Source organism: Triticum aestivum, chromosome 7D (genome assembly GCF_018294505.1).
Source record: "Triticum aestivum cultivar Chinese Spring chromosome 7D, IWGSC CS RefSeq v2.1, whole genome shotgun sequence".
Lineage (NCBI taxonomy): Eukaryota > Viridiplantae > Streptophyta > Magnoliopsida > Poales > Poaceae > Triticum > Triticum aestivum.
This window is the reverse complement of record NC_057814.1, coordinates 380,211,841-380,237,770: the sequence shown is the minus strand read 5'-3', so window position 1 is coordinate 380,237,770 and position 25,930 is coordinate 380,211,841. Positions and strand designations below refer to the sequence as shown.

The following is a 25,930-nucleotide window of genomic DNA, read 5'->3' as shown; positions in this document are numbered from 1 at the left end:
TGTGGTAAAGTTGGTTCGCCACCCTCTACGAATGGGGCGATGGTGAGGACATAGATCTCGACGATGTTGGGAGCCTGGATATGCCCACTTGGAAATGCCTGTTGGTCGTCCTCCCTGCTTTTAGGTGTTGCACCACTATGGTAATCGGAGAAGGGAGGAACACCGCCTTCTGGCTGGATCACTGGATGGGCTCGGGCAGAGCCATGCTTGGTCCAATTCCGTGCTCTCCTCTCGCACTCCCTCCGCCCCAGTTTATTGGTCGCAGTGGTCTTCTCCAAGCTCCCTGCCCACCTCCAACCTCGACTCTCCTCCATCGCGGTCGAGGAGCTCTGTCATCTGTCCATCGAGCTGCAGCAGATGACGCTGCGCCCCCTCGTCGCAGAAAAACGCGGGCTCTCCAGCTCCCATGCCGTGTTCGCCATCAGTGGGGTGTATCACCTCCAACTTGTTTCCCTCCCTATCGACGATATCACGCAGGCTCTTCTTGTGGCTCTGCCATTGACTCGCTTGCCCTGTGTGTCGCTCCTACATCACCGCCACATTATCAACTCGCCCGCCCGCGCCTTCTAGATGTCGACAAAACCACCTGGCACGTTCTTCGGGCACGTGCACGCGCAAGGCATGTGGGACGTGGTGCTCCCCGATGGCGTACTCCCCATCTCTTCACATGCGGTCCATAGTGGCGACTACCACCCGATGAGGGATTTGGGAGAGCAGGAACTCCATGGTCTTCCGCCAAATCACTGCCCTCCTGGTAGTTGCTCGCAACATCACCGCTGATGTCTTGGTCCATCAGAGCATGTTGAAGGTTTGGGTCCAAAATTTCTCCCTTGTAGCATGAGCTTGCGTTTTATGCACGCCGACCTCCGCCCACCCCTGTATGCTACACTTACCCTTGTCGTGTTAACCGTGATTTAATGAAAATGTTCAGGTTGGCGATCACCCTCTTAGGATTTTCAAAAGAAACTCTCTTTATTAATCTACACGTGCAAAAGAAAAATCAAAATAAAATAAATACCATGTTTGCTACTCCCTCCGTTGAACTGCAAAAACGTCTTATATTTGATACAGAGATAGTATTTGACAGGCGCCTGTAATTTTTCAGGCGCCAATCACCTTCCCCAAAGCGCAGCGGCGGAGCTCTTCAGGCCGAGCAGGAGGCGAGCTATAGCCAGAGACGCTGAAGACGGAGTCGAGTTGACGGCTTGACAAGTGCAGATGTGGGGCCTTTTAGTATTTGATTCAAGCTCGGATTAGATGGAGCCATGAGACGGTGACGCGGCAGAGAGCCCCGACATGAACTCGCTGGACGCGAGGCAGGGGGTGGCACGGAGGATGGCATCCGTTGGATTTGAATCCAACGACAAATTTGATTGAACGGCAAAAAATATCAGGCCTGTAAACAGACAGTCGCTCCTAATAAACACCATCATATGGTGACAAATTCTTTCCAGATCGTTACATCGCTCTCTTTCTGGTTATAATAAGAGAATCTACACATAAGCCCACATAACTCCATCATATAGTGGCTACGGGTAAATTTGCAGACAAAATCATGCAGAGCGGAGACGAGAACTTGGAATACAGACAGACGCATGAGACGGCAATCTGAATTCTTAACAGGGCATTTGAACCGGTCACTCTTGGCGTCTTCAGGACGTCACTCGGATATTCTCCGCTTATCCCATCAGTGAAAATGTCATGGACGATGACGTGTTTAGAAAGGTCTAATCCGCCTGCACTCCCCTGGGAAAGAAACAAATAACTGCCGAAACAACACATGCTTGCCCAAGACTTGTTTCCTCTGTAGCTTCCAGTCGGCCTTCTGGATTGCATCTCGAAAAGCTAGCTGCAAGACATACGCGCTTTCGCCCCCAAAATCCGAGAACAAACCGCCCAGCTGCCGTGCCGAACGCCCGCACAATGCGGTACGGCGCAGATGTTAGCTTCGGCCAAAATTTGATGAGAAATGAGCACATGAGTTCTGATAACACATAGAATTTCATGCTCGCTTTGCATTCTATCTCTTTGGACGCTCCTTCTTGGACACAGGTGCATCAGCAAACTGGTGCAGGTGCAAACAAACGCCCCGAGCTGGTTGCGGACAGTCTAGACATCGACAACCTCGAGTTTTTATCTGCAGTCTGAAAAGGCATATGCTCGAATTATGCCCCAGTTATTCCAAGACACCAACATTGGTTATGTAAGCACTCATTAACATATTATTATGCACATCAAAATTTTCTTGATCTTAACTACATATTCAACTATTTTGAGGAATCATATCACCTCCAGGATGCCAGAAATATTAGTTAACTGGCAGCCTTGGGGATCTCTCAAGTGAGATCCTGGACATTATTAACCTGGTTGCCAGATACATCTAAGTCAAGGTGAAGGAAAAAATTGAGTTGTTTCACACAGAAAACTATGCAAAACATCATTAATGTATCACATGCTTTCTCTATTCCAACAGAACCAACAGCCATATTATTTCGAGCCGTTCATTCTCCAATGAAAAATGAACTTGGCAGCACACTTACCCTGCCAAAACTAAAGCAAACACTGCTATATAAAATCGATGTAATATGCTAATGTATACCTTGACCACCTCGGCATATTTTGTTTTCAACCTTGAGAGTACCTACGTTTATTGTTTCACACCATTTTTGGAAACATGTTCGTCAGCACCTACATGTAAACATGCACATAGGTATGCAACACCTACGCCTATAATACCATGCCATCTACGCACCTCCTCTTCCATGGTTCCCTGCTGTAAAAGCGCAACCAAGACCACCGGAAACAATGGCCACAGCCTATGACGAAGACCACTCCATTTCATCATCTCAGCATGATGACACGGATGACAGGAGGAGCACCATCCCAGCAGCTAGTGCTGATGAGAAGCCATTCCCGTTCTTCGGGCTGCTTTGCTACGCTGATAAGGTGGACTGGCTACTCATGGCCCTGGGAACCGTCGGGTCTGCCATCCATGGCATGGCATTCCCGATCGGATATCTCCTTCTCGGGAAAGCACTTGATGCCTTCGGAACCAACATAAATAATCAGGAGGCCATGGTCCATGCATTGTACAAGGTAAACATGCATGCACATATTACCCTCCTGAACTTGGGTTGTATTGGTCTACAATTGCTTTTAACACCATTGTTTATGCTTGAAGGTGGTTCCGTATGTGTGGTACATGGCGGCAGCTACTTTTCCTGCTGGAATGGTTGGTAAGTCAAGACTCAAGGGACCTTTAGTTTCTTCGATGATGCATGTTGCATTAAGTTTGGTAAAAAGAAATGATAACAAGCCACACACTATTTGCATTCTCCTGTAGTGGTTCAAAGAGGAACTAATATGGAGAGACAAGAATGGAAAATATAGACTCCACAACTTCTTTAAATATTTTCCATTGATTTATGGTCTGATTTTATACACTTCGCTCATTGATTGCTCAAAAGAGAACTTTTTTTATGATCGCACGTTTGCCCAACCCCTATTGCTTCAAAATCCATGATTTTTTTAAGGACATAAAAGCACATCCTAAAATCTAATAGAAGTACACTAATGTGCAGGATGAATGATATATTAGAAACATAATACTCCCTCCATTCCATATAAGTGCCGTGGTTTTAGTTCAAATTTGAACTAAAACAACTAAAACCACAACACTTATTATGAAATGGAGGGAGTACTTGGTTATGTTCGAAAAAAAATGAGAATTATAGGAGATCTAATGGTAGCAATATTGGCTGGCAAAACATTGCTTACATTTCCCCTGATAAACTGGCTGCAGAGATCTCCTGCTGGATATACTCGAGTGAGAGGCAGTTAGCACGCATGCGGCTGGAATATCTGAGATCAGTCCTTAATCAAGAGGTTGGGGCCTTCGATACAGACTTGTCCACTGCAAACATCATCACCGGGGTAACCAACCACATGAATGTCATACAAGATGCAATTGGTGAGAAGGTAATGCATTTCACAATCATATCGAACAATAACTGTATGATTTCTAAAGTCCTGTGGAGAAGTTGCATCTGAGCTCAATTTCTGCAGCTCGGTCATTTCGTCGCAAGCTTCTCCACTTTCTTTGCTGGTATAATAATTGCATTTGCCAGCTGCTGGGAAGTCGCGATGCTCTCCTTCCTGGTCATTCCTCTGATCCTCGCTATTGGAGCCACATACACAAAAAAGATGAATGTCATATCATTGTCACGCAATGCTATTGTCTCACAAGCAACATCTGTCGTAGAACAGGTAACCACGTAGATGAGTCAACGCTCCGTACCTGAAGCTAGGTTATTTGAATAAACAGAAATATAAAAAATAAAAATGTTATTAGAAAAAAAATTAACTATGTAATCCTTGTGTGCATTTGTGGGCAGACTTTGTCACATATCAAGACTGTCTTCTCCTTTGCCGGAGAGAACTGGGCCATGAAATCCTTTGTGCAGTGCACAGACAATCAATACAAATTAAGCAAGAAGGAGGCGATGATAAAGGGAATAGGGCTGGGCTTGTTCCAAACAGTGACCTTTTGTTCATGGGCACTGATGGTTTGGATTGGGGCAGTTGCAGTAAGCAACCGGACAGCAACAGGAGGTGGCACGATAGCTGCCATCATGAGCATCCTCTTTGGCGCAATGTAATAAAACTACACCCTATCTGATTGCTTCAATCGCCTAAACAATTTTCATTCAAATATGATTTTTTGCAAGGTACATAGGTAGTATGCATGCATATTCTTTCCTTTTCCATGAATTATAATCAATAGACTTGACTGATTTCACCGCATGGAGTGCAGATCAATTACCTACGCTGCACCAGATCTTCAGACCTTTAATCAAGCAAAGGCTGCAGGAAAAGAGGTCTTCAAGGTGATCAGAAGGAATCCATCCATAAGTTACACAAAAGGTGGAGCGATATTAGAAAAGGTTTATGGAGAGATCAAACTGCATGGGGTGCATTTCGCCTATCCCTCCCGCCAGGATAAGCCAATTCTCCAAGGATTCTCACTGTCGATCCCCGCAGGCAAAGTTGTTGCTCTGGTAGGAAGCAGCGGCTCTGGGAAGAGCACAGTTATTTCACTACTTCAAAGGTTCTATGATCCAACCTCAGGTAGGCTTCCATCATTTGCCTGGTGCAACTGTATGTGTGCTCTAAGTCAATAAGTATATATTATTAAGTTCTATGTCAGAATTAAGGTTAGAATTTGGCTGTCATCAATAAAAATGCCTATGTACTTGCAAGCTAAACTAGTCATAATATTTCAGTCAGTGATGAGACATAATGTTGCAGGTGACATATTCATTGATGGCCACAGTATTAAGAAACTAGATCTGAAATCCCTGCGGAGAAATATAGCTTCAGTATCTCAGGAGCCATCGCTGTTTTCTGGTACTATCAAGGACAACTTAAGGATTGGTAAAATGGATGCAACTGATGAAGAGATAATTGAAGCAGCAACAACAGCTAATGTGCATTCATTCATATCTAAACTTCCCAATGAATACTTAACAGAGGTACATATGTGTTCAGCAAGGAATGCAAGAAAAGGGTAATTCTGTATATTTGACTGAAGGCTAGCTACGTTCTGCACTTAAACATGAATTGTCTTCCTTTATGGTTTTTATTAGGACACGAAAAGGTTAAGACCATTGAAAGTTAAAACAAAAACATTGTGATACTATTACAGTGACAATAGTTTTTCTTTTTTCATCAGACTTGTGATTGGCGCTTTGACAATAACGTGGCACTATTATGATCATGCCAATTGCATTGCCTTTTATCAGACTCATAGTTGGCACTTTGTCAACAACGTTCTGTCAATAATTTTACTCCCTCCGATCCATATCAATTGTCGCTGACTTTGTACTAAATCAGCTAAGTCAGCGACAATTAATATGGATCGGATGCAGTATATTACAACGGAATTGGCTGGTAAAGTAAATAGATAATAATGAGTAGTATGCAAATGACCTTCCAATAGTAATACCGCATATGAATTTCCAAATTTAAACATGAAAGACACACAGAGCTTTGGCTGAAAATCAAATGTGCATACAACTTGCAATGGAAGCCAGAACAACAGAAGTAGAGGTTAGTAGAAAAAAAAATCACAACAAATCCTTTTTAGTTGTACAGTTAGTAAACTAAGCGCAATGAATGCCTATTCCAAGGAACCATTTGAAAGTTCAAGATAAATCATAAAACTCCTGTTATCTTATGATCAAGAAAATTCCAAGAATAAAGTACAATGAGTAGTCGATATATTATAATTAGAAGTTCAAAAATATATAATAGACAGAACTTGATCTTGTTGGAGAATCATGGGTGGTTCTGTAATAGTTCATTATGTATATCAAGTTTTTTTTAAAGAACTCCCCTTGTTCCTTACAACATCTTGGTTCATCAGGTAGGAGAAAGAGGTGTGCAGTTGTCAGGAGGCCAGAAACAAAGAGTAGCTATTGCAAGGGCAATGCTGAAGGATCCACCAATTCTCCTTCTGGATGAAGCGACAAGTGCCCTTGATTCAGAGTCAGAAAAGCTAGTGCAGGATGCACTTGAGAGAGCCATGCATGGAAGGACAGTTATCCTGATAGCCCACAGGATGTCCACAATTGTAAATGCTGACACCATTGTTGTCGTAGAGAATGGAAGTGTGGCACAGACCGGGACACATCAAGAGTTGCTCCAGAAAAGCACATTCTACTCAAACGTATGCAGGATGCAAAATATTGAGAAGGAATCTGGAAAGATGGTAGCAAGGTAACTTAACTTTAGCCAAGGGAAAGCTTGCTTCACCAACGTTTTATTCTTGCTGAAAAAACAGTATATGCATGTTAGGTATTTCATGACGTGCTTTGCTAAGTAGTGCACATTTACCCCATAAGAAACTAGTAAACGGTGCAGATACCGTTGATGTGTTTTCTCGTTCAGTTGATTCAACTGCATTTTTTCGCGTAGTTGACTTGATGCAGTTGATTCACGTGTCTCCACTGTATCACTTACAAGTTAAGAAATTGGTAAACGTTTACTCCGGAGTTGTGCCCTTAGTGATTACTTGCTAAAGATTTCCCAAAATGTAACTGAACTCACTTTTACCAAGATGCTGATAACAAGAATTTGTATACCATTTTTAAGGGTTAGGTGATGCTCACAAAATCTACGGCACAGAAGTTAAGTGATAATATAGCAAGTAGGATTACTCCATAAGAATTTACTAATCTGTTTATGTTGATTTATGAAACAGCCCTTCTGATAAAGTAATAGAAGAACAAACTGATGAAGCATACAACAGACAGCCCTCCACGAAGCAAGGACAACAGAACAAACTAGAACCACTAAACTCAAAGCAATCAAAGCAAGAGGTCAGAAAGGAAATACCTCCTTTCTTCCGAATTTGGTATGGGCTACGCAGAGACGACATTGCAAAAATTCTATTAGGATCCTCAGCAGCGGCCATCTCTGGAATCTCAAAGCCCTTGTTTGGTTACTTCATCATGACAATTGGCGTGGCATACTATGATCAAGATGCAAAAAGAAAAGTCAGCAAATATTCTTTGATTTTCTTCGGGGCTGGGATGGTCACACTGGCCAGTAGCATCTTGCAGCACTACATTTATGGTGTTATTGGAGAAACGGCAATGAAAAACCTAAGAGAGGCCCTCTTTTCATGTATGCCATATGAAAACTTTCTTCACTGGTCTTGTCAATATCTTGCACGAGTTTTCATTGTTCACAATATGACAAGTTTTTTTTTTTTTTTAATACACTGCAGCTGTGCTCCAAAATGAGCTTGGTTGGTTTGAAAAGCCAAAGAATGGTGTAGGATCTCTTACCTCACGCATTGTCAGTGACACATCAACAGTAAAGAGCATCATATCTGATAGGATGGCAGTCATTGTGCAATGCATCTCTTCAATCCTGATAGCAACAACGGTAAGCATGTTCGTCAACTGGAGGATGGGTTTAGTATCATGGGCAGTCATGCCATGCCATTTCATCGGCGGCCTTATCCAAGCCAAGTCAGCCAAGGGATTTTACGGCGACGCTGCTATTGCTCACCAGGAGCTCGTGTCCCTTGCTTCGGAGGCTGCTAGCAACATCCGGACCGTGGCATCCTTTGTTTATGAAGATGAAATCATGAAGAAAGCAGAACTGTCGCTGCAAGAACCCATGAGAATCACCAAGATTGAGAGCATGAAGTATGGGATAATCCAAGGGATCTCGCTCTGCCTGTGGAACATCGCACATGCAGTGGCACTCTGGTACACCACAGTTCTGGTCCAGAGAAAGCAAGCATCATTTGAGAACAGCATACGGTCATACCAGATATTCTCGCTCACGGTGCCTTCCATCACAGAGTTATGGACCCTGATTCCCATGGTCATGTCAGCCATAACAATACTGAATCCTGCATTTGACATACTTGACAGAGAGACGCAGATTGTGCCAGATGAACCAAAAGCGACAAGTGACTGCTGGCTCGTGGGGAGAATTGAGTTTCAGGGTGTGAACTTCAACTATCCATCACGCCCAGAGATCACCATTCTGGATGGCTTCAATCTAGTCATCGAGCCTGGCCAAAGGGTAGCATTGGTTGGCCCAAGCGGTGCAGGAAAATCCTCTGTCCTGGCTCTCATACTGAGATTCTACGATCCGCACAGAGGTACAGTGCTAGTTGACAACAAAGATATAAGGGACTACAACCTCAGATGGCTCAGGAGGCAAATTGGATTAGTTCAACAGGAACCAATTCTGTTCAACACATCCATCAGAGATAACATTAGTTATGGAAGTGAAGAATCTTCAGAAACTGAAATCATCCAGGCTGCCATGGACGCAAACATTCACGAGTTCATCAGCGGTTTGCCAGAAGGGTACGGCACAGTCGTTGGAGACAAAGGAGGTCAGCTTTCAGGAGGGCAGAAACAGCGCATAGCTATCGCAAGAACTCTACTAAAGAGGCCAGACATTCTGCTTCTTGACGAGGCAACTAGCGCACTCGATGGTGAGTCTGAGAGGGTGGTGATGACTTCTTTAGGGGCCAAGGAGTGGAACAACAGAGGTGAGCGATCAAGCAATATTACAAGCATCACAGTGGCGCATAGATTGTCCACAGTCATAAATGCAGACATGATTGTTGTGATGGAGAAAGGGAAGGTGGCTGAAACCGGTGACCACCAAACACTGATATCTGCAGATGATGGTGTTTACTCAAGGCTGTTTCACTTGCAAAGCAACATGAAGGATTGATAGCTCTATCAAGCCCCATTGTAGCCACGAGACCCGATCTAAATATATTTAGGTGCTTTGCCAGCATTTGCAGTATTGCTCAGATGCATTTACTGCCAGTTGACAGATTGTAATAACATAGCTATCTCTTCATATGTTCAAGATGCTTCATCCATGAGTTAAAAAAATGGGTCACATTGTCCTCCATCCAACTTAATATTTGCCACATTTTGGGGTATCATACTGAAGTACTCTTTTCTATCAATTAGGTCATTCCTCTGATTTTTTTTCGAAAAGAGGGGACATCCCTCGGCCTCTGCATCGAGTGATGCACATGTTAGGAATAAGCAACTTGTATTCCCATGAGGCCATAGGCCGATATATATACATGTACAGGTGTGGAACATATGCAGGAAACCCCTTATACAACGGGATAAATACAAAGGGGTACATGACTTATATTATAACTCTAACACCCCCCCTCAAACTCATGGTGGATGAACAACACTGAGTTTGGAGAGATAAAAGCCATGTTGTGCTCTAGTCTGGGCCTTCGTCAGGAAATCTGCCAACTGTAACTCGGAAGGCACATACTGAAGAGCAATAACCTGATCCTGCACAGCAGCGCGCACATAGAAAGCATCAACACCAATATGCTTGGTGAGCTCATGCTTCACAGGATCGCGCGCAATGCTAATAGCACCTGTACTGTCAGATAAGAGCAGAGTCGGTGTAGTGACAGAAACACCAAAATCCTGAAGTAACCACCGTAACCAAGTCACCTCTGCCGTCAAAAGAGCCATGGCTCGCAACTCAGCCTCAGCACTCGAACGGGAAACTGCAATCTGTTTCTTCGTCTTCCAGGCAATGAGAGAACCACCAAGAAAAACACAGTAAGCAGAAAGTGAACGGCGATCAGAAGGATCACTAGCCCACGTAGCATCCGAATAGGCCTGAAGCTGTAAAGAACTGGAGCTAGGAAAGAATAGACGGTGAGAGATCGTGCCCCGAAGATATCGGAGAACACGAAGGAGATGACTATAGTGAACCGATGTGGGAGCAGAGACAAACTGACTCAGAATATGAACCGGATAAGAGATGTCCGGACGAGTGACAGCTAGATAGACAAGACTGCCAACAAGATGACGATAACGCGTCGGGTCAGGGAGAGGATCACCATCAGTAGCACGGAGGTGAACATTGAGCTCCATAGGAGTCTCAACAATGCGCTCGTCAGTAAGAGCAGCACGAGCAAGAAGATCCTGGATATACTTTTCCTGGGATATAAAAAAGCCATCAGAGGTAGAAGAGACTTCAATCCCAAGAAAGTAGCGAAGAGGTCCAAGATCAGACATAAGAAACTGCTCATTAAGACGGGCCTTTACAAAGGCAATATACTCGGGGTCATCCCCAGTGATGACCATGTCATCAACATAGAGAAGAAGAAGAGTCCGACCACGAGGAGAAAGGTGAATAAACAAGGCTGGATCATGAGCACTTGCTGAAAAACCAGCAGTAGTGACCACAGAGGCAAAACGCTCAAACCAGGCGCGAGGGGCTTGCTTAAGGCCATAGAGAGAGCGACGAAGACGACATACCATGCCATCAGGAACAGAATACCCAGGGGGTGGCTGCATGTACACCTCCTCACGCAGCTCACCATTAAGAAAGGCATTCTTAACATCAAGCTGAGATATAGACCAGTGGCGTGCAGAGGCAACAGCAAGAAGTGTACGAATAGTGGTCATATGGGCCACAGGAGCAAAAGTCTCGTCATAATCACGACCATGCTCCTGCTGAAAACCACGAGCCACAAGACGAGCTTTGTGACGCTCAAGAGAACCATCGGAGCGAGTCTTAACCTTGTAGACCCACTTACAAGTGATGGGACGGACTCCGGGAGGAAGAGAAACAAGATCCCAGGTACCAGTGCGTTCAAGAGCAGTAAGCTCCTCTGCCATCGCAAACTGCCATTCAGGATGAACAACAGCCTGACGGTAAGAAGTCGGCTCAAGAACAGCAGCACCAGCGGTGGGAAATCCAAAGCGATCAACAGGCGGACGAGGACGAGAACGCAAGCCATAAGTAGGCTGAGAGGAAGAGGACGACTCATCCAAGGAAGCATCCACAGGTCGTGAACGACGAGTGTAATGCTGAGGAAAAGAGGGAACAATAGAAGGAGGAATCGCCAAGGTAGAATCGGGGGGTGGCGACGAAGAAGTCACCGGAGATGAAGGTGGAGAATCCGGTGACATGCTAGGTGAGGAGACCGGGGAAGATGGTGGCTGTAAATCGACGAGGGGTGGAGAAGCAGAGGGAGTGGAACGAATAGGCACAGGCGCGACGGGGGTGATAGGTGAGTCAGGAAAAGTGAGGAAAGAGATATCCTCCACGGAAAAGATCGAGGAAGATGGGCGTGGGTAGAAAGGACGAGACTCATCAAAAGTCACGTCTCGAGAGATACGCATCCGACGACCGATAGGATCCCAACAACGATAGCCCTTATGTTCATCACTGTAGCCTAAGAAGACACACTCAACAGACTGAGCGGTCAGTTTGGTGCGTTCGCGAGGGGCAAGAAGAACATAGCAAACACAACCAAACAGGCGAAGCATCGAATAATCGGGAGAACGATCAAAAAGACGCTCAAAAGGAACACCACCCTGCAAAGCAGCGGACGGCTGAAGGTTGATGAGATAGGCTGAAGTGGAGATAGCCTCGGCCCAAAAATGAGGGGGAAGAGAGGCGGCGATCATCATCGCACGAGCCGTCTCAAGAAGGTGACGATGCTTGCGCTCAGACACGCCATTCTGAGCATGAGCACCAGGACAAGAGAACTGGGCAAGAGTACCCTGCTCAGCAAGGACACCACGCAACATCTTAGAGATATACTCGCCTGCGGAGTCAGCACGAAAAACACGAATGGGTGAAGAGAACTGAGTATGAACCATGGCAGCAAAACGCTTATAAATAGACAACACCTCACTACGAGAAGTCATGAAATAAAGCCATGTGTAACGAGAAAAATCATCAATGAAAATAATATAGTATTTATGACCACCTTTCGAAGCGAAAGGAGCCGGAACCCATACATCAGAATGGACTAAATCAAAAGGACGCTTAGACACTGACGCACTATGTGAATATGGTAACTGAATCTGCTTGCCAAGACGACAACCCTGACACTCTAAAGAGACATCTCCTGAGACAGACCCCAGAAGACCTCGACGAACTAAAGACGATAACCGAGAACCACACAGATGACCAAGTCGATGATGCCACTGCTTGAAGGAACCAGTAACAGAGGCGACAGCAGCGGAGGGACTCGCGATGGTGGTGGCAGCGGAAGGAACATGAAGCCAGTCCAACTCCGAAAGACCCTAAGAATCACGGCGGCGAGGGCCAGCCCCAACCAGAGTGTGCGTGCGACGATCCTGGACAGAACAAGAGTCAACATCAAGGATGACACGACAACCAGAATCAGTAAGTTGACCGGCAGAAAACAGATTCATGGTAAGTCGAGGAACATGAGCAACATCAGGAACAGAATAAGGAGTGGAAAGATGGCCTCTACTAGCAACAGAAAGTGGAGTACCATCAGCAGTGAAGACATGAACAGGAGAATCCAGCGATCGAAGAGAGGACAAAGCGGAAGAATGAGAAGACATATGAAAAGAAGCTCCAGAGTCCAGAACCCATGGGGATGTACCTGACTGTGTAGAGGGCAGGTGCTCAGTGCGAGAAGCATCAGTCACAGAACCAGCAGTACCCGTCGAGGAAGAACCTGAAGCCGCGAGCAGACGCTTAAGTCTCAGAATATCCTGCTCAGTCAAAGCAATGGCTGAAGCTGTCGAGGGAGATGACGAAGTCCCAGAGGAGGAGGATCGCGCCTTGCGCAGGTGTTTCCGCTTCGTGTAGCACTGGGACTCAATATGACCATCATTGTTGCAGTAGTCACAATGTGGACGGGGGCGACCTGAGCCTCCAGAAGGAGTGGGCAAGAGCGGTGGAGCACTCGAGCGAGAATGGAGCGGTGCAGCAGGTGGAGTGGAAGAAGCCCGAGTAGCAAGCACAGAGGGAACCTCCAGCAAACCAGCACCACGTAAGCGAGTCTCCTCAGCACGAATCTCTGAAAGCGCCTCCATGAGAGAAATACGGCCACGAGCAAACAACTGAGCACGCCGGGGCTCAAACTCCTTACGAAGCCGAGACAGGAACTCGTAGACACGATGAAACTCCAAGTTGGCCTGGACAGCCTGGCAGCAGGGACAAGTACGACAACCAGCACTGCGGAGAGAATCAAGCTGGCGCCAGATAGCAGAACTCTGTGCATAAAAGTCATCAACAGTAGAGTCACCCTGCTGAAGAGCATGCTCCTGACGAACCACAGAAAGGTATAAGGCATCACCAGAGGGCTCATAGCGCTGACGAAGACAGGTCCACATCTGAAAGACAGTAGGAAGACCCAGAAACTCAGAAGCAAACTGAGGCAGAACACTAGCAGTGAGAACAGCTGCAGCACGAGCATCATCATCAAGCCACTGGGTGTAAACAGACAAAGCACCATGATACGTCTGAAGAGCCTCCTCATAAGCCAAAACCCTCTCATCATAAACACGATCAGCAGTCTCATCGGCAAGCTTAGCCGCATCCTTGGCGGCCTGAGTAGCGTCCGTAGGAAGAACCAGTGGAGTCGGTGGAGTAGGGGCCACCGGAGGGACCGGACGTGGCGGACAGCAGACCTCGCCAGAAAGAACACCCCAGAGACGAATGCCACGCATGTGAATGCGCATGAAGCCAGCGAACTCGATGTAGTTGGTACCATCGAAGATCACCGGATAGCGAGGGACAGCAACATAGCCCGATGCAGCAGACATTTTTTTTAGCAAAGATCCGAAATCAGGAGAAAGCCGGACGAGGACGGCGGCTGGGAGCGGGATCTGGCACGGGAGCACGGACGAGAGGAGGCAGGGGAGGACGGGAGGTGGGTTGCTGTGCCAGCGCTTCGGAACGAGGAGAGCAGCGCGGAGCGAGGAGATAGGCCTCGAAGGCGAGCTCCTCCACAAGGAGCGCAGGCGGCGGCCAGGCCTCGCACGCGACTAGGCGGCAGCTCCAGCAGGGGCCGCGCCGGACGGCAGGGGTGGAGGGAGCCTTCGAGCGGGCGGGAACCTGCGAGCGACGGCGGCTTCGAGCGGCTTCGAGCGAGAGGGAGTCTTCGAGCGGGAGGGCTTCGGCGGCTTCAGGCTTCGAGCGAGAGGAAGACGAGCCGGACTCGATCGAGACGGATCAATAGCACGAGTTGCAGCGTGCAAAAAATTGACCTAGCTCTAATACCATGTTAGGAATAAGCAACTTGTATTCCCATGAGGCCATAGGCCGATATATATACATGTACAGGTGTGGAACATATGCAGGAAACCCCTTATACAACGGGATAAATACAAAGGGGTACATGACTTATATTATAACTCTAACAGCACACAGCCTTTTATTTATCAGATCAAAGTTCATCATCCAACCATAATACAGTTCAACAAATAAATTGTCGCACATGGCTGCCCCAAGGGCAAATTAAAAAAAATGTAGAGAAATGAGCCTCATGCATCACAAATCCTACTAGTAGGCCGCAACCAAATGAGCCTCTATGATATGTACTCCCTCCGATCAATAATAAGTGTCGTATTACTCCTATAGGCAATAGAAAACAAAACTGGCAAACCGAGGCATGCCAGATCACCAGATTTGGTGAGTACAAGGAGCATAATCTAAGTAAATAGATACGCCACAAGAACATGGTTGTACAAAATGATTTGGTATCTTTTGTGGACATATCACCTAAGACATGGACTTGAGCAGAAACTACCGCCTATTACTAGAACTATAGGATCGGGAAGCGAATGGACAGACTGCCACCCAAGTTCAAGTCTTCTTCAAGTTGAATTTGGGGTGCCTGTTCTTCTTGTTAAACTGATAACTAGTTCCTCCAAGGTATCCATTATTTTGATTTACTAGACAACTCTATATGTTGACCTAATCTGTAAAATACTTTGCAACAGAAACTGGAAAAATGTTTTAGCAGAGCATCGTGTATTTATGCAACGAGGCTAGACAGTTTGTTTAATCAAATCTGGAAGGAAACAAGAAACCTGCAAAGTAATATCAAAGTATGCTAGAGTAGCTTTCACCAAATGTCATAGCACTGGTCATGGCCAATCTGGACTAGTCTGCAGCTGGCCTAACTCTATGCAAGTCGTGGATGAAAGCAAGGTTGCCCTCGTGTCCCTCAATTTGGTTACAACAACAACAAAAGATTCATGCGTAGCATTTGACACAACAACAAAAGATTCATGCTTAGTATTTCACAATGATGTGACATCAAACGAATAACTGAGTTCCACGCGTCACTAAAAACAAGTAATTTATTTCTTGTGAATTTTCACAAGAGGTTGATCTGTTCATGCCAGCAACCTAGTTTTAATTTAAAACGTCAACCGCTAGGATCGGTTCAATAACTATTGATATTTGATTCCATGCTGATGTAGTGCATACATAATATAAACCTTGGGAGTAACAATTGTTTGTCCTATCTTGTAACTATATAGTTACTCCTGTTACTCTACATATTTGCTCGGTGCTCTTTGCTACTCTCCTGCAAATTATCTGAATGCTCACAAATACAATGCCATCCATCCAAGAGAATGACTTCCCCGTCGAATCATGTACACCCGACAGTGCTGTTGACAAGAAAAACACATCACCGCCAGCACCATCAACGCCAGAAAAGGTGGCCATGGACGAGCCGTTCCCGTTCTTTGGCTTGCTTTGCTACGCTGATGCACTAGATTGGATGTTCATGGTGTTGGGGACCATGGGCTCCCTTGTGCATGGCATGGCGCCTTCGATGTCCTATTACATACTCGGGAAAACTGTTGATGCGTTCGGGAACAACATAAACGATCTGAACGCCATGGTCCATGAATTTTCTAAGGTTACCTTCTACCCAGAATAGTTTCAAGCTATTATATATATAATTATTATTTGGTTTGGTTAAATGCTTTTCTTCCATTTTATTGGACGAAAAATTATTTGTCATGTTATTGACAGTGTATTTTTGTTTTTCTGTTGCAGTTAGTTCCATATATGTGGTTCTTGGCACTTATCACACTCCCTGCTGGAATAATTGGTGAGTACAAGCTTCTACCTTTGCTATTTTTAAGAAATCTATGAAAATTTGAAAATCACAGTGAACTAAACTAGTATTTAAAAAGCACGAGTGTATGTGAAGAACAATAGAATATTTCAAGTATTCAGGCTGGAGAAATGAGAACAACAGCACTAGTAAAACCTGACAGCATACATTCAGAAGAAAAAACTTCTAACAACTGTTCGTAAAAAAAGCTGCATACAATCATGGTCAATCAAATTAGATATAACCTAAAGTAACTTCAACTACCTTCTGCCTGACATTCTTGGCGAGTTGCATGTAAACCAGAGTTCGAGTAAGTTCACAGAAACTAAGGCTGGTGTACCAAGTGAATTTGGGTTGAGCTTGCGGAAAAGTGTGGATCGGGGGCTCATTAATATATCAGTGAAGTTACAAAGAGAATGGTTCAAGCTGGCTAGAATTTTATCTTTTTGTCGAATTCCTTAACCAAACATCATCTAGTAGACACCTGAAGATATGCTATGATGGTGACAGATTTCATAATAACACCAGTCCTCATTTGGTTACTTGCCCTCATGTACAGTAACAAGAGAACACCGCATGATGGGAGCACTAGCAATATGAATAGAATTAGTGTTATTCCAATAAACAGTCTTACCTTTCTTGTCACAATGATCCTGCCGCAGAAATCGCATGCTGGATGTATACAAGTCAAAGACAAATGACACGCATGCAGATGGCATATCTGACATCACTGCTCAGTCAAGATATCGGAGCTTTTGACACTGACTTGACCACCGCGACTATCATGGCTGGAGCAACCAACCACATGAGTACCATAAAAGAGGCAATTGGAGAGAAGGTATTGCATGTTTCAGCAAGTGAAGCACTAAAATGTCTTTTTATGATAACAAACCGCAATCATGCCTTACTTTTTTTCCCCTCAGATGGGTCACTTTATGTCCAACTTCTCCACATTCTTAGTTGCTGTCATTATTGCCTTTGTGTGTTGCTGGGAGGTGGGTATGATGGCATTCTTGGTAGTTCCGATGCTCCTCGTGGTTGGAGCAACATATGCGAAAATGATGGTTGGCATGTCGGCGACAAGGATAGCTTTGGTCTCTGAAGTAACCTCAGTTGTAGAACAGGTACTACGTAAATGAATACCTTGTTAGAACTAAGCCTCTGCCATATTAAATTTGTTAGTGCCATACTAATATTTTTAGCATACCAATACAATGTGTGCACAGACTATTTCACATATCAAGACCGTCTTCTCATTTGTTGGAGAAAACTCGGCGATGAAATCCTTCATCGAATGCATGGACAAGCAATACAAGCTAGGCAAGAAAGAGGCAATTACAAAAGGACTAGGTTTGGGAATGTTACAGATTGCAACCTTCTGTTCATACTCATTGACCATCTATATTGGAGCATTGGCAGTAACTAGAAGATCTGCAAAAGGGGGTGAAACGATTGCTGCAGTCATTAATATCCTCTCCGCTGCAATGTAATACTGAGTATTATATTTCCAGCAATCTAGCATATACCATGTGATGTCACTCCAGCTGATATTTTTATCTGCAATTTCAGATATCTCTCAAACGCTGCGCCGGATCTTCAGACCTTCAGCCAAGCAAAAGCTGCTGGTAAAGAAGTATTTAAGGTTATCAAAAGAAAACCAGCGATAAATTATGAATCAAACGGAAGAATCTTAGAAAAGGTCACCGGACATATTGAAATAAGAGAGGTGGATTTCACATATCCGTCCCGTAAAGACAAGCTGATTCTTCAAGGTTTCACACTAGTTATACCAGCAGGCAAAGTGGTGGCTCTTGTGGGGAGCAGTGGATGTGGGAAGAGCACTGTGATTTCTCTGGTTCAAAGATTCTATGATCCTATATCAGGTAGGCTTCTAGAAGAGAACGCTATCCCTGCATAAATATTTCCTGAGGTCTATATTCTTCATTTGTTGTGTTCGATTATGTTCACGAGTGCTTTTAGATTACATACACAGTGATGAAATGTTTGCATTTCAAACAGAATACAGTTTTCCATAGAAACAAAAATCATATGATTCATAGTGTAACTTTCAGATTTTTTTTGCGTGTAACAACACAGGTGGCATTACTGTTGACGGTCAAAACATTAAGGAACTTGACCTGAAGTCCCTGAGGAGAAATATAGGCTCAGTCTCTCAAGAACCAGCACTATTTTCTGGTACTATCATGGATAACTTGAGAATTGGAAAACTGGATGCAACTGATGAAGAGATAATTGAAGCAGCAAAAACAGCTAATGTGCACTCTTTCATATCCAAACTTCCAGATCAATACTCGACTGAGGTAAGACTTTATGTTTATGAAACAAAAGACTAGTGACAACCTCACAAATTTCTCTATTTTGTATGGTTGTGAATCAAGTAATTTCAAGTTATTAACAGATAGGTCTAAATAGCCTTAAGAAATGTGGTCTATACTTTTGAGTTCGGCACTGGTATATTGTTTTAGTTCATGCATTGTTTTTTGGAAAGGAGTTCATGCAATGCGTTACTCCCTCCGTTTGACTATTCGCGGCTGGCCTCGGGAAGCTCTGTTTTAATATATCCGTCCATTGAGGGAATCAAGAGTGTAGTTGTTGCAATGTTTTCACTCTGTGCCCCTATTAAATTGTTTCAGGAATTTCTGATTGGTTGTAGTATGTTATCTAAGGTTATCTTGTATTAAAAAATTCTTAGGTTTAGTGTTTCCTTTGTCACATAGTGCATAGTGAGACAGAGCATGTACGTATGCACCACCAAATTACTTAGGACAACATCAATTTGTTGCACCAAACATAGCTAGTTGTACAGAATTTAGTTACGTACCAAGTCTATATAATAGTAGGCATCACTCATATGCTTTATTGCGAACCACTTAAGGTAGGAGAAAGAGGTGTGCAACTATCAGGAGGTCAGAAACAGAGAATAGCTATTGCAAGGGCTATACTAAAAGATCCCCCCATTCTTCTTCTTGATGAAGCCACAAGTGCACTTGATTCAGAATCAGAGAAGCTAGTTCAGGATGCTCTTGACAGAGCTATGAAAGGGAGGACTGTTATCTTGATTGCCCACAGAATGTCAACAATAATAAATGCAGACAAGATTGTTATTGTGGAGAATGGGAGAGTAGCTCAACACGGAACACATGAAGAATTGTTGGAGAGAAGTACATTCTACTCGAGTGTATGCAGTATGCAAAGTCTAGAAAAGAAATCCAGCAAGAGTGAAGACAGGTAAATGCAATCAATTGCACACTTCTTTTCACACTGTATAATGTTTATTCATGGAATCCATAATCGCATTGTACATGTGGAATTATGAATGAAAACTATTCGATGCCATACATGCCAGAAGATGCATCAGTGTAAAGTTGAAAATATGTTTTTTCTGCAACTAAACCAATGATGAATAAGAGTATAGTTTACTCACTTGTTTATTTTGTTAAAATAGATTTACTGATCAGGTCGAAGAAGAACAAGACAGTGCAACGTATAAAGAACAATCTTTTGCTGCATATGAACAAGAGAAGAAACCAGAACCGACCTCAAAGCAATCGAAGCAAAGTATCAGAAAGAGAACGTCTGCTTTCAACAGGATATTCCTCGGAACTTTTAAACTGGTGCCAGGAAAGGTTCTGGTGGGCTCCACAGCAGCAGCAATCTCTGGGATCTCAAGGCCTCTATTTGCTTTCTATATCATGACAGTTGGCATAGCATACTTCGATGCAGATGCAAATAAAAAAGTCAGCAAGTACTCAATTATTTTGTTCCTGATAGGGATGTTAACATTTTTCAGTAACATCTTCCAGCACTATATCTACGGCCTGGTCGGTGAAAGGGCAATGAATAACCTAAGGGAGGCCCTGTTTTCAGGTATCTCACAAAGTCATGAGTTGCACTTAATAAAGTATATACTGTGTTCTTGTTTTCAATGTAACAATAATTCTCTTTAATAAATGCAGTTGTTCTTCGAAGTGAAATAGGTTGGTTCGAGGAACCAAAAAACAGTGTTGGCTTCCTGACCTCACGTGTTGTCAGTGACACCTCCATGGTAAAAACGATTATATCTGATCGAATGGCTGTCATGGTTCAATGCATCTCTTCAATTATTATAGCAACAGCGTTAAGCATAGCAGTGAACTGGAGGATGGGTCTAGTTGCATGGGCTATGATGCCATGTCACTTCATCGCTGGCCTTGTACAGGTCAGGTCAGCAAAAGGTTTTGCCACTGACAACTCTAAGTCTCACCGGAAGCTCATCTCACTCACTTCAGAGGCTGTTAGCAACATCCGCACTGTGGCCTCTTTTGTTCAGGAAGAAGAAATACTCAGGAAAGCAGATTTGGCATTGCAAGAACCGATGCGGATAAGCAGGATTGAGAGTATCAAGTATGGTGTGGTACAGGGGATTTCCCTCTGCTTGTGGCATATGACACATGCTATTGCATTGAGTTATACCATTGTGCTACTTGACAGGAAACTAGCAACATTTGAAAACTGTGTACGATCATACCAAGCATTTGCAATGACAATACCTTCCATCACAGAGCTATGGTCCTTGATCCCTATGGTCATGTCCGCCATTGCGATATTGGATCCTGCACTAGACATTCTCGACAGAGAAACACAGATTGTGCCGGATGAACCAAAATTGAACTGTGAGGACAGAATTGTAGGTAATGTTGAGTTCGAAGATGTCAGTTTCAGCTATCCCTCGAGACCAGAAGTGATCATACTAGATGGATTCAGTCTAGCTATCGAATCAGGTCAAAGGGTCGCATTGGTTGGGCCAAGTGGTTCGGGAAAATCCACAGTGTTGGCTCTGCTGCTAAGATTCTACAATCCTTGCAGCGGCCGAGTACTTATAGACGGGAAGGACATCAGAGGCTACAACCTCAAGAGCCTGAGAAAGCAGATAGGACTGGTGCAGCAAGAGCCAATCTTGTTCAACCTGTCTATAAGACAGAATATCAGCTATGGAAATGAAGGCGCATCAGAAACAGAAATAGTGGAGGCCGCAATGGAGGCAAACATCCATGACTTCATAAGCAGCCTGTCAAAAGGGTATGATACCGTGGTCGGGGACAAAGGAGGCCAACTTTCCGGAGGACAAAAGCAGAGGATAGCTGTGGCAAGAACTATACTGAAGAAGCCCGTCATACTGCTACTAGATGAGGCGACAAGTGCTCTAGATGGTGAATCTGAGAGGGTGGTAATGAACACCCTCGGTGCAAAAGGGTGGAAAAACAAGGGTGAGCTCTCAAGCAAGATCACAAGTATCACGATTGCCCACAGGCTGTCCACAGTCACAAACGCAGATGTAATTGTCGTGATGGACAAAGGTGAGGTGGTAGAGACGGGTAGCCACGCAACATTAGTCTCAGCAAGCAATGGTGTTTACTCGAGACTGTACAATATGCAAATCAAAGCAGGGAAAGACTGATCTCATGATCAGTCCTTTTGCTGGTAGCATCATTTTTCAAGCATTTGATGCCAGATGGGGGGAAAATGTAAAGACAGAGTTTGACTGTTTTTGTGCCTACTGAATAAGTTGGTTATTCCAAATAGGGCAAATGCTATAATATATGAAAGTTGTTAGCTATAAGTCACTGTACTAATGTTTATATAACTGCGTTTTCACAAACCAGATCTAAGGAAAATAATAAGGCACCAGCGGAACACTGTAAATGTGACAGATGCGATCCTTCAACGTGCAATGGAGTTATTGCTTTGAGTCAAATTTCTAGGCAAGGTGCAATGTAGCGCCAGTGCCATAAAACTATTTTCCAGTTCTTTTACCAATCTTAGCTTTGTAAATTCATTTCTACTTGAATAAAAAGCTTTTGGGAATGTGTAACCCCCCATGTTCCAACACATACATTTCTCCGGCAGACGCATGTTTTGCTTATTTACATATCCAAATCTTCAACAAAGTATAGAAACCATTTGGTAAGTCAATGATGTACCGCAACTATCGATAGAGAAACTAAAACATCACCAGAAAATCCAAACCTATAATCCATAGCCACGAAAAATTCCCCCCTTCTCTTTTTTTGAAAATTCCACCAAGATTTCTCATCCACATTATGCATATCCTAGTCTTGAGTTTGCGAGGAACTACGGACAGTGGGTTATTATTGTCCATAATTGCATTCACGACCAAATCGAAGGGAAATGATTGTTTGGCACTGGTGCCACACCACTGACATACAGCAGATACAATCCAAGGATATATGGAGTTGTTAATATGAGTCCAGTTTACAGGCGAGGCGAAATGTAGCACCGAGCGTTATAAACAAATTCGTTCGCACTCGAATTATAAGTCCTTGAGACTCCTGGTGTATGTCCACCCCCAATTCGCCAACGAAAACCCTGTCCTGGGATGCAATTCTCCAGAAGATGCATGTTTTGCCAATTTGCATACCCGAATCTAGCTTTGGAAAACTTCCGAGAAGATTTCGCCCCCACATGATGCATATGCTATAGTGGTAGGATATGAATTTGGAAACCCGTGCCCTCGAGAAGTGCGGGATGACGCGATTGAACTCACCAGCTGCGCTGTCGCTTCCGCCTTCCTCCGTTTCGCCCCCTTACTTGTTCGGAACGGCCCAGAGCGGCGCCGTCGCCGGAGTTCGGAAATGCGGCGGCGGAACATCAGAGGGAATGCGCACGTAGATCCTTCTATATATTCTATCGACCCTTTTCCACGGTCTTTTAATTTAGAGACATATCTATATCTATAGTTCACCCCGCTATCCTATTTCTCTAAACATGCAAGCTATCCACGTCAGCAGCCCAGCCACATCATCTTTTCTTTATAGGCTTACAGGGTGAACCCACCACTGGTTGACTAGCTGTGGTCAAGCCACATCATCTGCTGATGTCATTTTTTTTTTGCATCGGGAAAACTTTGTCCCAAACGTTGCACCTCGCGTCCTTTGACTCTTGATCTTCCAGCCGAACGCTTAGTTGGGATTAAAGATCCTCCGTCGCATCGACTCAGTTTCCGGAACCAACGAAGGCATCCAAATAGACATGACCCACCTTTATTTACCAAATTGTGGCATCTCGAAACCTTTAATCTGAACTTGGCCAGCGCCTTCAGGTCGTATCATCATCCACCTTGAATCCAATACGGAGAGGCAGAACAAAGAGAGAATGGCACCGTGCCGCGCGTGTGCAGGCGATGTGAGGTCTGCATCTCGGAGCTCCCCAACATGCCGCAGATGCAGATCCTGAGCCTGTTGCCGCAAGTCAGCTATCCACACCGGCGTGCTGCGCTCACGGTGGCACGAGGTTTGGGATCAGTGGCGGCTCGTGTCATCCTCAGTTCCTCACTCAGCCTCGGAGTCCCGTCAGGTGCGGAGACTACGAGACTCCAGCCAATCACGTCAAGGTGCTGCTCAGCCTCGGCGGAGAACGCGTACTCACGGTGACACGAGAGTACGAGACACCAGCCAATCACGTCAAGGTGCTGCTCAGCCTCGGCGGAGATGCGCTCAGATAGAACCTGACCATGCCGTCCGACGCTCGGGACATGGCCATCTACCTATGGTCAACTTGACTTCCAACCCCGACGCGTGTTGCGGCTGCACTTGACACAGGGTGTTTGTTGACATGTGGGTGCAGTTCTGAGACAACACACGGTGCCAGTTCACGCCCAGAGACACGAGCACTCTGCCGAGAACATGCACAACAGTAGTCGGGGGCTTTGTCGTCCGCCCGATAGGGACCGTATATCTTGGCTTGCGGCGTCGTTGGATGCTGCGGACGGCGGGGTCGTGGACACAGACATGTTCATCTCTCAGTTTATGCTGCTGAAAGGCGCTGAAAATTACGGTGGGTCCATCCCGTGTAGCTGCTCCTAGGACTCTGGTGCTGCAGTTCAGATCAATGCAAAACCAGAAGAAAATCACAGGTACCTTCTACTTTGTAGGCTTATAGTGACCTGATGCCAAAATTTGAAGTCCATAGTTTGTTGTTTGCTTGCATATTCTATTTAACTAATTTTATTGGCACGTCGCATCTTTCAACATACTTTGTTGAGAAAATTATAGAATCTGTAATGCTTACTGTTTAGTCCATTTTGATTATGTTTTCTTGCAGATTATATATTTGTATTGTTCAACTAGGCTCCAACTTAATTACTCCATACGGTGTGCATAGCCTAACTCAAGAATTTGCAAGTTGGTAATTTCCTTTACATTTCATATGGATGCATTTTAACTCCCTATCGTTTATATATAGATACCATTGCAGGAGCTATAGGTGGCATCTTCCTACTGCTTCCTGCTCCTTACCACTGGCACTGGGCACATGCAGGCAACCCGATCAAGGTGACAAAAGCTGTCTACCCGCGCGTCTTTGTAGTCCATATTGCCGAAGAGTAACGCTAGCATGTTTGTCAGTCCTGTCACCTCCAATCTGGTCTCCAAATTTTCTCAAGCATTCAACCAAAGTGGGAATCAGTATATCCACTATTCTGTGAATTGCAGCGGAGCTCGGTTTAACAAGGTGTGAACAATTCTGTGAATTTTGCCGGTCCCATTGAAGTTTATTTTATTTGTCTTTCCTAAGGCGTCGATCTATTTTAAATTTTTTATTCATCATAAAGCAGAGGCTGAAATAAATCTCTATAGGCTGTCGCCGTCAATGGAGTGATTGTCGTGAATAAGGTTCCATAATAATATATATATTTTTACTCAAAACTCACAATCTAGAATTAGTAGCTTCGTTTGGCTTATGTCAGTGCCTACTTGCAATAATACTTTTTGAAGCAATATTAAGGAGTTGACCTGCTGCTGAAAACTAACTTCATTTGCTTGCTGTATCTGCAGTTCTGCACTATTTGTTGAACAAACTCCATCTCTGTGTTACTTCAATCTTCAACTTGCAAAACTAAATCACCTAACCAACATCTGCCTTTGAGTCCCAAAAATACATCTGCCTTTGACAAATACTCATCTTCATCAAATCATTTTTCGTATTTTTGTATATGAGAACCAGTGTTAAATGCTATATGGAAGTATGACTAATATTCAAAATACTAATTGCAAATCCTCTATCCTATTTAGCATGTACTTAACTGCATGCCGACTTCTTGCAAACAACCAAAAGGAGATCAGTGGCCCATTAGTAAAAAATAAAACAACCATTCAATGGTTGTTGAGACCAATCCATTAAGCATTTAGAAGCCTACTAGATGTCCCGCCGCAACGCGCGGGGTATTCATCTAGTTTTTATCTAATACTCCCTCCGTCCCAAATACTAAGCCTGAGATAGTTATTTTAGAATGGAGGAAAGGAAGTATTATATAACACCGATCTTAATATTTTATCAATAAAAAAGTGAGTTGTATGCCATAAAAAGAACTTCCTCCGATGGAAAATAAGTGTGGCAACTAAAATGGACACTTATTTTCGAACAGAGGGAGTATTTCATTAAATTCATGTTTCGAAGAATTTCCCAATGATAAATTTT

At 44.3% G+C, this 25,930-nt stretch overlaps 3 protein-coding genes across 3 annotated transcripts; 2 read left to right on the top strand and 1 right to left on the bottom strand.

Moving 5' to 3' along the window:
* Nucleotides 1-2,805: 2,805 nt before the first annotated feature.
* On the top strand, nucleotides 2,806-9,267 carry LOC123171111 (ABC transporter B family member 19). The gene is made up of 10 exons (XM_044588751.1): nucleotides 2,806-3,096; nucleotides 3,182-3,236; nucleotides 3,803-3,978; nucleotides 4,066-4,266; nucleotides 4,395-4,654; nucleotides 4,814-5,127; nucleotides 5,308-5,531; nucleotides 6,425-6,777; nucleotides 7,262-7,686; nucleotides 7,790-9,267. The coding sequence occupies exons 1-10, from the start codon at nucleotides 2,806-2,808 to the stop codon at nucleotides 9,265-9,267; spliced, it is 3,777 nt and encodes a 1,258-aa protein (XP_044444686.1).
* Nucleotides 9,268-9,346: 79 nt separating this feature from the next.
* Nucleotides 9,347-23,150, bottom strand: LOC123171110 (uncharacterized). The gene is made up of 5 exons (XM_044588750.1): nucleotides 23,001-23,150; nucleotides 17,962-18,057; nucleotides 17,811-17,866; nucleotides 12,913-17,562; nucleotides 9,347-9,359 (listed from the first exon to the last, which is right to left on the bottom strand). Exons 4-5 carry the CDS (start codon nucleotides 14,121-14,123, stop codon nucleotides 9,347-9,349), a joined length of 1,224 nt encoding a protein of 407 aa, XP_044444685.1. The 5' UTR covers nucleotides 14,124-17,562; nucleotides 17,811-17,866; nucleotides 17,962-18,057; nucleotides 23,001-23,150.
* LOC123171109 (ABC transporter B family member 14) lies at nucleotides 15,926-21,893 on the top strand. Its single transcript, XM_044588749.1, has 10 exons — nucleotides 15,926-16,234; nucleotides 16,375-16,429; nucleotides 17,098-17,273; nucleotides 17,359-17,559; nucleotides 17,662-17,921; nucleotides 18,005-18,318; nucleotides 18,533-18,756; nucleotides 19,332-19,684; nucleotides 19,902-20,323; nucleotides 20,413-21,893. The coding sequence occupies exons 1-10, from the start codon at nucleotides 15,926-15,928 to the stop codon at nucleotides 21,891-21,893; spliced, it is 3,795 nt and encodes a 1,264-aa protein (XP_044444684.1).
* Nucleotides 23,151-25,930: the final 2,780 nt, after the last annotated feature.